A 12,831-nucleotide genomic window follows, 5' to 3' on the forward strand; every position below is an offset into this window, starting at 1 on the left:
ATTACCTCCACCCCCATCTACCCTCCCTTCTATCATCCCCCCCTTTTTTTTATCTTCTTCCTCCTTCTTTCCTGTGGGGTAAGATACCCAATTGAGTATGTATGGTATTCCCTCCTCAGGTCAAATCTGATGAGAGCAAGATTCACTCATTTCCCCCTCACCTGCCTTCTCTTCTCTTCCTACAGAACTGCTTTTTCTTGCCACTTTTATGCGAGATAACTTACCCCATTCTATCTCTCCCTCTCTCAATACATTCCTCTCTCATCCCTTAATTTGACTTTATTTCTTTTAGATATCTTCCCTTCATCTTCAACTCACCCTGTGCCCGCTGTCTCTCTCTCTCTCTCTATATATATATATATATACACACATACATATATACATACATACACACTCACATATATATATATATTTAGATATATATATGAATATTCCCTTCAGCTACCCTAATACTGAGGGCTCACGAATCATACACATCATCTTTCCATGTAGGAATGTAAACAAAACAGTTCAACTTTAGTAAGTCCCTTGCAATTTCTTTTTCTTGTTCTTTTTCTTGATTACCTTTTCATGTTTTTCTTGATTCTTGTGTTTGAAAGTCAAATTTTCTATTCAGCTCTGGTCTTTTCACTGAGAAAGCTTGAAAGTCCTCTATTTTATTGAAAATCCATATTTTGCCTGGGAGCATGATACTCAGTTTTGCTGGGTAGGTGATTCTTGGTTTTAATCCTAGCTCCATTGACCTCCAGAATATCATATTCCAAGCCCTTCGATCTCTTAATGTAGAAGCTGCTAGATCTTGAGTTGTTCAGATTATGTTTCCACAATACTCAAATTGTTTCTTTCTGGCTGCTTGCAGTATTTTCTCCTTGACCTGGGAGCTCTGGAATTTGGTGACAATATTCCTAGGAGATTTCTTTCTGGGATCTATTTGAGGAGGCGATCGGTGGATTCTTCCAATTTCTATTTTGCCCCGTGGCTCTAGAATATCAGGGCAGTTCTCCTTGATAATTTCTTGAAAGATGACATCTAGGCTCTTTTTTTGATCATGGCTTTCAGGTAGTCCATTAATTTTTAAATTATCTCTCCTGGATCTATTTTCCAGGTCAGTGGTTTTTCCAATGAGAGATATTTCACATTGTCCTCCACTTTTTCATTCCTTTGGTTCTGTTTTATAATATCCTGATTTCTCATAAAGTCACTAGCTTCCACTTGCTCCAATCTCATTTTTAAAGTAGTATTTTCTTCAGTGGTCTTTTGGACCTCCTTTTCCATTTGGCTAATTCTGCCTTTCAAGGCATTCTTCTCCTCATTGGCTTTTTGGAGCTCTTTTGCCATTTGAGTTAGTCTATTTTTTAAGGTGTTGTTTTCTTCAGTGTACTTTTCAGTATTTTTTTGGGTCTCCTTTAGCAAGTCATTGACTTGTTTTTCATGGTTTTCTCACATCTTTCTCATTTCTCTTCCCAATTTTTCCTCTACTTCTCTAACTTGCTTTTCCAAATCCTTTTTGAGCTCTTCCATGGCCTGAGACCAGTTCATGTTTTTCTTGGAGACTTTTGTTGTAGGCTCTTTGACTTTGTCGACTTCTTCTGGCTGTATGTTTTGGTCTTCTTTGTCACCAAAGAAAAAATCCAAAGTCTGAAACTGAATCTGGGTGCGTTTTCGCTGCCTGGCCATGTTCCCAGCCAACTTACTTGACCCTTGAGTTTTTCAGCGGGGTATGACTGCTTGTAAAGAGTTCTATGTTCCAAGCTTGGGGGGATGCGCCAGCTCTGCCACACCAGCACTCCTCCGTCCCCAAGAACCCCCAACCCAGACTGGACTTAGATCTTCAGCAGGCTCTTACTCCTGCTCTGATCCGCCACTTAGTTCCTCCCACCAGGTGGGCCTGGGGCTGGGAGCAACTACAGCTGTAGTTCTGTAGCTGCCCCACCTCTGCAGCCCCCGGGGTGGTGGCTGAACCACCAACTCCCTGTCCCCAGCAGCTTTTCCCACTAACCTTCTCTGTTGTCTTTGGTGTTTGTGGGTTGAGAAGTCTGGTAACTGCTGCAGCTCACTGATTCAGGGCACTAGGGCACTCTCCGCCCGGCTCCTGGCCTGGTTGGTCCGTGCCGCCCATGCTGGGCTCTGCTCCGCTCCCAGCTCCGTGCGGGATAGACCTTACCCAGAGACCATCCAGGCTGTCCTGGGCTAGAGCCCTGCTTCCCTCTGCTATTTTGTGGGTTCTGCAGTTCTAGAATTGATTCAGAGCCATTTTTTTACAGGTTTTTGGAGAGACTTGGTGGGGAGCTCATGCTAGTCCCTGCTTTCCAGCCGCTATCTTGGCTCTGCCCCGCTTCTCTTGATCTTTCAACCCCACATAGTCCTCATCCCATTTTCAGCCTCCCCATCACTGGCATGTTTACTCTAAACATCATCTAAACTTGATATCCCTAATTTCTCTCTACTAATCTCTCCACAACCCCTTGTAATCTTGTATCGACTCCCATACAAGCTAAAGTCATTCTCTCAAAGAAGTCCAGTGACTTTTGAATCACCAAATCTAGTAACTTTTTCAATATTTACTTTTCAGGTCCCTTGTCTTTTCATGTATATTATCAATCATGACTTCAATTAAGTTCAATTCAATAAATACTGAATTAGCACCTACTGTGTACAAGGCATTGTAGTAGAGAAACAAAACAAAAAGTAAGTAGTTACTGACCTCAGTGAATTTACATGTTACTGGGAGGGATACAGTGTATAAATAAATAAGTATAACAAATGGTAAAATGAGGTGTGTGGGAACACTAAAAACCAGGGGGGATTTTCTTACAAAAGAGGTACACTTAAACTTAAAAGAAAATATAGTTTATGAAAGGTAAGACAAGAATGGAGTGCATTCTAGGCATTCAAACAGCCTATGTGGATGCAAAGGCAGGGTATAAGCCTGTTGAGTTCAAGGACCTCAAGTAGTAAAACTTGGCGGAAATGTAGATGTTATGAAAGAAAGTAATACAAGTTTGGAAAGGCAGACAGGAGCCACATTGTAGTGTACTTTAAATGATAGGCTAAAGAATTTATATTTTTATCCTACAGAATATAGGAAAGGATTTTGAGCAGGGGAGCAATATGGTCACATCTGTGCCTTGGAAAGATTATTTTGTCAGTTGTGTGCTGGGTACATTAGAGAAGAAGCTGAATATAATGAGGGATACCAATTAGGAGGTTATTACATACAGAGAGGCAAGAAGTGAGAGGCCCTGAATTAGGGTGGTAGTTCTCTCAGTGCAGCAAAACAGACAAATGTGGCATGTTTTGGATGCAGAAATGACAGGATTAGACAAGGAGAATGAAGCGTCAATGATAACTCTGAGGTTATTAACCTGGATGACTCATAATCCTAACAAAAACAGGGAAGTATAGAGAAAGGGTGTGGGTTTGGAGGCAATGTGAATGTTTTGCTGCCATAGTGCATTACTGAGAGAATACTGAGCCTTTGTGCTTAGTAAAGGCCTGGAGTTATTAAAAGCACTGTAGCTAGTCCTTCTAAAGACCCCTCAAATGTCTCCTCCAAGAAGGTTTCCTTTGATTCTCCATATTAACCATATGTGATTTTTCCAAACCAATCACAAAGTTCACTTTGTTTTATAGTTTTGTAACCCACATGTATGTGTGTATGTGTATAATAGCACGTTATATTTGTCAGAGCGCCTATCTTAGTCCCTACTTATGAATCCTTCCATTCAATAAGCAACTGTCTTATGTAAACAGTGTATTTCTACCCGTGTCTAATATAGCACTCTGCTTATACTAAGCACTTAATGTGATTATGAGAACTGCAATCATAATTATGGAATTTTTAAGCTCAAAGGGATGATAGAGATCATCTAATACCACCCCTTCATCAACACATACATCTGACAAAAATGTAAAATTGCAAATGATTTAAAAACAAAATTATAATCTGTGGAGAGAATTAATGAATGAATAATAAAACTTTATGGAAAGCTTTTTCAAGAGATCCCTTCTAGAGAATGAAATAATAGCAACAGCTGAAAAAGAACATCATCTTATAATCACATCATAGTGCCACCTAGATGGGATATCCAAGCAGTTTAGAAATGTCTCACTAATGTTCAAAAGGTAATGACAGTGTATATTTTATCATCCTTGGTATTAATAGAGCATTTATTTTCAAAGATTTCAAACTGAGTTATAGATTCTCCCCATCAGCCTTTTAAAATAGAATTGATGCTCACAGGATTATATCTTTAGTGTATACTGACACAATAGTCTTGTTGCACAAAAAGTAAAATCAGAGGTATGGGAAACTAAATGACTTATGTTAAAGTCACAGAGCTAATCACATAAGAAAGATACAACTAACAACACAAGAGCTGTGGAACCCATGAAATAGCAGAGGGAAACAGATCTCCAGCCCAGGAGAGCCTGGATAGTCACTGGGAAGGGTCTATCACAGGGTGCTGAGAGCAGAGGGCAGCCCAGCGTGGGCTGCGCCGGAACAGACCAGATCCGGAATTAGCCAGCCAGAAGAGGCCTTGGGGCCATGGAACAGCTAATCACAGTGGCAGAACAAGCCTTGCTAACTTCTAGTGTTCTGTTTTAAATTAAAATTTCATTGATACTTTGTTTTTATACCACAGTTATTTCCCACTATACCCTTATTTACCTATCCAGTTAGCCTTCCTTTAGGGCAAAGAAAAGTGGTTAACCCACACTAACTTTAAAAAAAAAAATCCAAAACACATGACTTTTGTCTGATAGGGTACACAACATCCCATACCCATGCTCCCTTACCTCTCCAAGAAAAGGAGGTAGGTATACTTTCTGATCTTCTCTTGGGACCCAGAGTAGTCATTACAATTAAATAGCACTTGGCTTTGTTTTACACTATACACTTTAGAAGATTTCTCCTTCCTAATATTCTTTTTAAACCATTAGATTATAAATATTCAAAAAAGGATGTCCTCATATAAGAATACCAGACACTTACTAGGAATCAATCTGTATACCAATAAAAGGACACATTTAAATTCCGTCACTCTCAAGGGAAATAAGGAACTGCTGTTCAATTAAAACCAGTGCTACATGTATTTTTCTTTATTAGAACCAAATATTGCTACACCTTCTACTATTCTAAAACTCCTCAATCATAAGCCCATTACTTCACAGAAAACTGCTTATTTATACATACCTGTGTGACACTTTTGTACCAAGTAGCAAGAGAAGTCATTGAATAATGCATCTTTCTCTGGAATGACTGAACATACTCCTCCTCTGTGGACTCTAGGTCTATACAGCATCCCATCAGCTGTGATGCCAGCTTTTGCAAAAGATGCTTTACATCTATGGAACAAAAAAAGGAAGGAATTCAATTCACTTCATACAGTTTAAAAGGTGAAAAACTCAATTTGCTCGTTACTTTATTTCTGTATATTGTGTTTCCCCCTTTCTCAATCCACATATTTTACATGGAATTTAAACAAACTATTAGCTGAGGCTACTTCTGGGGAAGAATCACATATATTTTTACCTAACATAATAGGGCTTAGTAAATTGTTGGGGCTCAAAATAGAGTAGAAAGGAGCATAGCTTTAAAAATCTAGAAATGCCATTCTTGCCAAAGTAACAATGATTATCTCTTTTATATCTCAATACTTCTAGGGTCTATGATTTTGTTGTTGTAGATCTCCCTCTGTAAAAACATAATGAAACTACCTACAACAGAGAATAACTGGAGCTAAAAAATTTATCACCTAGTCAACTTTGTTATAAACTAAATCAGGCTAGTCCTTGGAAGATAGATGGCTATGGGACTGAACTTAAAGCCTTTCTAGCTTAATAAGATCAGCTGGAGTTTGGACTTTGTTGATGTGGCCTTTGAGAACTCATGGTCACCTTCATTCTACAATGAAGAAATGGGTTAGAATTTGAATGGAACAGTAATTATTGGTAGGAAGTAGTGCCAAGATGGCAGGGTAGCAGGAAATGGGACAGCAAGCTCTTCCCCAAAACTTCTCCAAACAAATCTAGAAAATGCACTGAGTGAATCTTCATGGGGAAATTCAAAAAAAGTCAGTGATTAAGTTTTACAGTATAGGTCAGCCTAGGGAGACAGACAGAGAGGTCTACGGACATAGAGGATGGGGTCTAGCCAGAAATGCACTGTGAAGAGTGTTTTAGTGAACAATGAGAGAAGGTCCCAGACCCACTGGGTCACTGCTATGGGAATAAGCACAATATGTCAGCTTTATTGTTCCCTACTCAGTTCTGGGTCACAAATCCAGAGAGGATGTAGGTAACACGTGCCCCTTCCCCCACATCACCCCCCTGGTCTAGGCAGTGTTCTCAGTGAAGAGCCAGTTCAGAAGGAAGCGATAGCAGGATGGCTCAAATCCCAAAAGCTGAGCTAAGTCTCACATTCAGCTTCTAGCCCAGTCGGCAGCCTGCTACAGAATAAGCAGGGCAGGAATTCCAGACCAAAGGGGAACCTGTACTGCTGTCACTCTGAACCAACAAAACTTCTCGGTTGGCTAATACTAGTGAACTTAAGCAGCAGTCTAACTGTTGCTCAGATCCAAATTCAGGTCAGGAACTTGCAAAGCTCAGACCATAAGTATAGAAATTAGACTTTTTCCTGGATCAGACCATCTTATAAGCACTAAAAACTCACAGGTCCTCAGGCTGAGCTGTCCCTGAGATCCTGGAACAATATAACACTCAAAACCTAAAGAAATCCGCAACAGAACCTTCCAGCAACAGAGCTTCCAGAAGTGTACAGGATATAGCCTAACATCAAGTCAAAAGTAAGGAAGTAGGCTGAAATATTGAATAAATAAAAAAAGCCATTATGGTGACAACACCACTCAAGATACAAACCCAGAAGAAGAGAATAACTCTAAAACATCTCCAAGCAAAGCCTTAAACACCACTCCTTCCCCGCCACATACATACATACACACACACACACACACACACACACACACACACACACACACACACACAGATCTCAGGCACAAATTCAGCTAGAATTCTATAAAGGCAAGCAAAGTGGGATATTTTGCTGTTTTTCTGTTTGTGTTATTCAGTTCCTCAGCCTGTCTTCCATGCCTCCATGCTGAGCCAATTAGACATGTGGAAATGGGCTCTGGCCAGTCAGACATGTACATGTGGGCTCTAGCCCATCAGATGCTGAATAGAACTGTACGTAAAGACAGCTGATGTTGAAAAAGCAGACATTAAGAGAGTCAGCGTTGAGAAGAAGAGAATGTGGAGAGGAGACCTCTGAGAGTGGAGACGAGACCTGTGAGAGCAGAGAGAGGAGACCTCTGATGGCAGAGACTTGCTGAAGGAACCTCCGAGCTTTGAAAGTGAATAGAGCTATAGGGCAGAAACCTGCCCATGGGAAGGAGGCTTAGCTTAAGGCCCTTTTGAGAGCTGTTAAAGTGAACTGAGCTGCTATTACAGAGCCTCTCGACTTTGGAGATGAATTGAGATGACAGTACTAGTGGTGTGTGTCAGTATTATTGTTTCCCTGTTAAGCTTTGTTTTCCCAGAGGCAGAAGTTGTGGGTAGGAGCCCTTGGAGCCTGCTATTGGACAGGAGCAGGGAGAGCTTGGGGTGGAGCAGTCCCTGTGAGTTGAGACATGGAGCAGGAATGAAGAGCTGCCTACATGTGAATCCAGGTGAGAATCTGGAGAGGTTAGCCCACAGAGGAAGAGCCATGAGACTTCAACCTCAAGTTAAGATGAAAGAGGACTTTACTGGGACACTTGGTATTGATTAAGGACATTGTTCTTACTATGACCTAGGGGTGGATGATGTGGTATTTTCTGCTACCCCTTAAGGATGCGTTGTGCTAGGGAAGACCCTAGCCTGGGACCCCCTGATTTTGGGGATGGAATGATATATGCTGTGTAGTGTCATGTTCTTACTGTGACCTAGGGATAGATGGTGTGGTATTTTCTGTTACCCCTTAAGAATGTGTTGTGCTAGGGAAGACTCCATGAGACAGCAAGAAATATTAAAACAAAGTCAAAAGATTGAAAATATGGAAGAAAATATAAGGTATCTCATTCAAAACCAACTGACCTACAAAACAGATTCAGGGAAAAAATTGAAGAATCATTGGAGTACCTGAACACTATGATAAAAAAAAAAAAGACCTACATGTCAAATCACAAGAAATCTTAAAAGAAAATTGTTCAGATCTCTTAGAAACTGAGAGCACTGTAGAACAGAATCTACCAGTCATTTCCTGAAGGAAATTCCAAACTTTAAAATCTCAGTAACAGACAAAATCCAGAGCTTCCAGGTCAAATACAAAATAATACAAACAGCCAGAAACAAAGAATTCAACTACCAAGAAGCCACAGTCAGTATTATACATGATTTAGCAGCCACAAAAAGGAGCAGAGACCTTGGAACACAATATTTCAGAAGGCAAAAGATATAGGCTAACAACCAAGAATAACTTTATCTATCCTATCCTTAATGAAAGTCTTATTCTAAGGCAGAGGTAGGGAATATGTAGCCTCGAGGCCATATATGGCCTTCAAAGTCCTTAAATGCCACCATTTATTTTTTTTTACTGAGTCCAAGTTTCATAGAACAATTCCTTTTATTAAGGGGATTTGTTCTGTGAAGTTTGGATTCAAAGGGCTGCACTTGAAGACCTACAGGGCTACTTGTGCCTCAAGGCTGCAGGTTTCCCACCTCTGTTCGAGGGTCTCACACTAATATGGAAGTGATGCTGGATTCTCAAAGGCTATACTATCAAGGCAGGTCTGTCAAGTCTTATCAGGCTGGGAAAGTTTTAAAAATGGCTCAGTTATGTACTTCATATTGGTTTCCAAGCCTAGCTTAATATGAAGATCATCACCACAGTGGCAACAGTGTGATAAACTTAGTGACCCTGTCAGCTCTTCCCAGCCCACCTATTAAGAACTGAAGGGGTTGGGATTCCTATTAGGTAGATGGCAGTTTCCTATTCATTAAACTTTAAGAATGACTGAAATCACAGGTTAATATTTTGTGATGCCAAATTCTAGCAATTTTATCTATTTGAATACAATAAGAATACAAAAGAGAAAAAAATTAGATTGAGTGTTTTAGACTGTTCTCCCTCTCATTAGTCAGTGAATGTATATATTCATATTTACTGAACAAGGTAGACCTAACCCATTTACAGGCTTTTGGGAGACTGAAAACCTCAACACAGCTGACAGAAGGAAGGGAAGAAGGAAAGTGAGAAAAAAAGAAAGATATGTGTAAATGTATCCTTTCCACTTTATTATCACTATGTTATAGAAAATTATTTTCACATTTGAGAGAACTTTTAGATTGTGTACTCTAAGAATGCTATAATACCTTTAAACCAGTTAACAAAGTCATTACAATATTTATACATTACCTGAGCATTCTTTAGCTTGCAACGAGACAACATATGGAGTAACTGTATCTTTGAGCATCTCAGTTAGACCTTTGAATGTTAAATCATGATCTGTTACGTTCACTCCTGCAGGGGAAAAAAAAAATCCCTCAGATGCTTTTTATCACTAATAATGACTCAACGTGTCAACTGAACTACAAAGAAATAAAAAGCACACTTCTGCTAATAAATTTAAAAAAAATTAACCCATAAGACTTCACAATAGTGCTGGATTATCTAAAGGCAAAAGGCAAACAGTCTTATTTGTCTGGACAAAATACTCAAAGAAAGGTGTACAAAAAAGGAACAAAAACTTGAGACAAAAGTATTTTATTACTCAGTCAGCTGCACTACGTTAAATGAATATGTGTAAAATAAGTTTGTTACTGGGCAACTTAAATAATGTTTATTTATTTACCAAACATGTACTAAATGTTAGACTCTGGGAAAGACATAAAAAGTTAGATATAGTCCTTGCTCTCCCAATAAAAATAGATAGTTGAGTGATAAGGCAAATATATAGACAACTGAAACACAATATATTTTGAAGTACTCCTTCCACTGAGGTAGATCAAAAAATCCCTTTTGACTTAAATGGATGAAAAATCCATTACACTCTGGCCACCTTGGGAATAAATACATCTGAAGCTAGCTGTGTTAATGTAGGACAAAGGGCACACCATCTTATCACCAAGCTGCATTCAAAGTCTTTACAGTGGGGTAATGGAAGTTAATCAAACCTCTTGTAAATCGGGGATTGTACTTGGTACTGTTGATATAAAGAAAACAACAAAAGAATTCCTTCAAGATTGTATTCTAGTTGGGAAGTATAATACCTTGTAAAGGCAATCAGTGAATGGGAAGATCTTTCCGGCCCATTCACTGGGCTTCAGGGGTGGGGCTCTCAGGGTCCTGGGGGGAGTGGCTAGGACTGGAGCTAATGGTAGGTGCCTGAGTTCTGGTCCATGTGAAGACATGAAGCCTGTGGTGGGAGGAGCTTGCTGAACGGTTGGAGCAGAGCTAAGAGGCAGTTGGTGAGAGCAGTTAAGAGCTGAAGGAGAGAGGAAGCAGTCAGCTAGCTGGAACACAGCTTGGAGATTGCGGTGGAAGTGGCGGCTACAGCAGCACGCGCTACAAAAAGCAGGACTGACCCTTGTGGAGACTGGAGGGTGCTGAGCAGGGGCTTGAGGCCAGTGAGTGGTCTTCTTGCTGGAAGGCCCTGGCATTGGGGGGGAAGTACCAGTATGGCTTGGCTTGCTGCCATAATGTTTTTATGTGGCCTCCTGGTCACTATTGTGAGATGGGCATACTGGTTTTGGAAGGTTCCTGCCAGGATGCTGAACTGGGGACACTGGTCCATGGGTCTGCTACTTTTGAGTTCCAATAAATGCTTTAATTCCTCTACCTTCTACTTAGAGAATTCCTTATATCCTGCGATTCTGGACCATTCAGGCATATTCATGGTTATCTTTGAAATCATGAATTCTTCCTTAATGATATATACACATACACAGATAAGTAAAAAAAAATATACACACAGACATATATATCTGTGTGTATATATATATATGTATATATACATACATAGATGTACATATGTATGTATATATGTTCAGCTGTTCAGTCATTTTTCAGTTGTGTCCCACTGTTTGTGACCCCATTTGGGGTTTTCTTAGCAAATATACTAGAGTGATTTACCATTTCCTTCTCCAGCTTCTTTTACAGAGGAGGAAACTGAGGAAAACAGTTAAGTGACTTGCCCAGGATCATATAGCTGGTAAGTGTCTGAGGCCAGATTTGAACTCAGGAAGATGAGTCTTCCTGACTTCAATCAAGAAAGGCCCTACATAAGAGGTGACGCCTAAGGTGAACTTTGTAGGAAACTAGCAATTCTAAGAAGATGAGGTAAAGAAAGAACACATTTCAGACACAGGGCACCCACCTGAGCAAAGATAAAAAAGCAAAGTATTGTTGTAACAACAATGCTGCTTGCAACTGCTGCTAAGGTATAAGGCCCAACAAGACCAGCAACAAGAGCTGCCAGTACACATTCTTTGATCTGCTTTTCTAAGGAAAGCAACTTTAAGGGGTTAACAATCGCACTTTAATCAAACATACACATATCATTCACTTAGTTCAGGGGGAAAAGCCAGCACCCTGAACTCCAGAGCAAATACAAACAGAAATTACAAACAGAAAATATCAACAGATCAAATAACACAATTCAACAGACAGGCTTTGTCTGATCAAGACATCACATACATAGTTACTAAAAAGAGAAGCACCAACATGTGGGTTTTCTTCAAAGCCAGGGCGCTCCAGTGGCTACCTAGAGTCGCCACACCAACACTATTCCAGTGAGTGAGAGCCCCAAACAAAACACTAACATCCGATTTTATATACCCTTCTTAGGGCTGGAAGGCTTCACACCTAATCAGCAAAAGGGTGTGGGCCTGAAGTTTTGCATCAAGTAAGACTTAATCAAAGGCACTTGATTACTTTAGCATTCTAAAAGAGAAAACAGTAAAAAAAAAAAAAAAAAAGTCCCATCTTAATTACCAATACAATTGTCAGGGACAGAATGCTAGATTTGGAATTAGGAAGACTTAAGTTCAAAACCTGACTGAGATATATTTACTAGTTGTTTGACCCTGGTCAAGTCATTTAACCTTTTTGCGTTTCAGTTTCTTCATCTTTAAAATGAGAGGGTTGTACTCAATGACCTCTGAGGTCCCTTTAAGCTATACATCTATGATCCTATGAAATGCAATGTCTTATTAAAGGAACAGCTAGCAGGTCAGTTTGAAGAATAATATGAAATAAAACCAGAAAGTAGGTAGAAGCCATATTATCAAGGGCTTTAAATGACAAGCTGTGGATTTTGTATTTTATCTTTGCAATAAGAAGCTGCTGAAGAGTTTTGAGTAGGGGAATTAAACGACTAGAAGGTACTCCAATAGGTATAGCCATTTGGCAACTATGGACTAGAGAAGGGAAGGCTGGAATCCAGGAGGCTGTTACAATAGTCTAAGCAAGAAGTAACAATGGCCCGAATTAGGGTTGAAGCTGTAGAACTGGAAAAAGATGGAGATGACTTGAGAGATGTAGTGGTGGTAGAAATCAAAAAGACCTGACAACAGACAGATATGGGAAGTGACAACCTTCTAAGACATAAATCTACAAAATAGGAAGTCTGGTGGTACTCTCAATAAAAAGAGGAAAGGTTGGAGAAGAGAATGACAATAATGAGACAACATACGAAAACTTATTGGATGCAGTGAAAGCAGTTCTTAGGGGAAGTTTTATATCTCTGAGTGCTTATATGAATAAAATAAGAGAAAGAGGAGATCCACAAATAGGGCATGCAACTAAAAAAGCTAGAAAAAGAACAAACTGAA

General features: G+C 39.8%; 1 protein-coding gene across 2 annotated transcripts in view; it reads right to left on the reverse strand.

The window, feature by feature from the left end:
* ORC3 (origin recognition complex subunit 3) overlaps positions 1-12,831 on the reverse strand; it is a 128,323-nt gene that overhangs the window by 86,610 nt on the left and 28,882 nt on the right. For both annotated transcript variants that reach the window (XM_036768749.1, XM_036768748.1), the window contains exons 5-6: positions 9,416-9,520; positions 5,198-5,349 (exon numbers count right to left, since the gene is read on the reverse strand). In XM_036768749.1, coding sequence (XP_036624644.1) covers positions 5,198-5,349; positions 9,416-9,520 — 257 coding nt within the window. The remainder of the gene's footprint in view (positions 1-5,197; positions 5,350-9,415; positions 9,521-12,831) is intronic.

This window comes from Trichosurus vulpecula, chromosome 7, assembly GCF_011100635.1.
Source record: "Trichosurus vulpecula isolate mTriVul1 chromosome 7, mTriVul1.pri, whole genome shotgun sequence".
NCBI lineage: Eukaryota > Metazoa > Chordata > Mammalia > Diprotodontia > Phalangeridae > Trichosurus > Trichosurus vulpecula.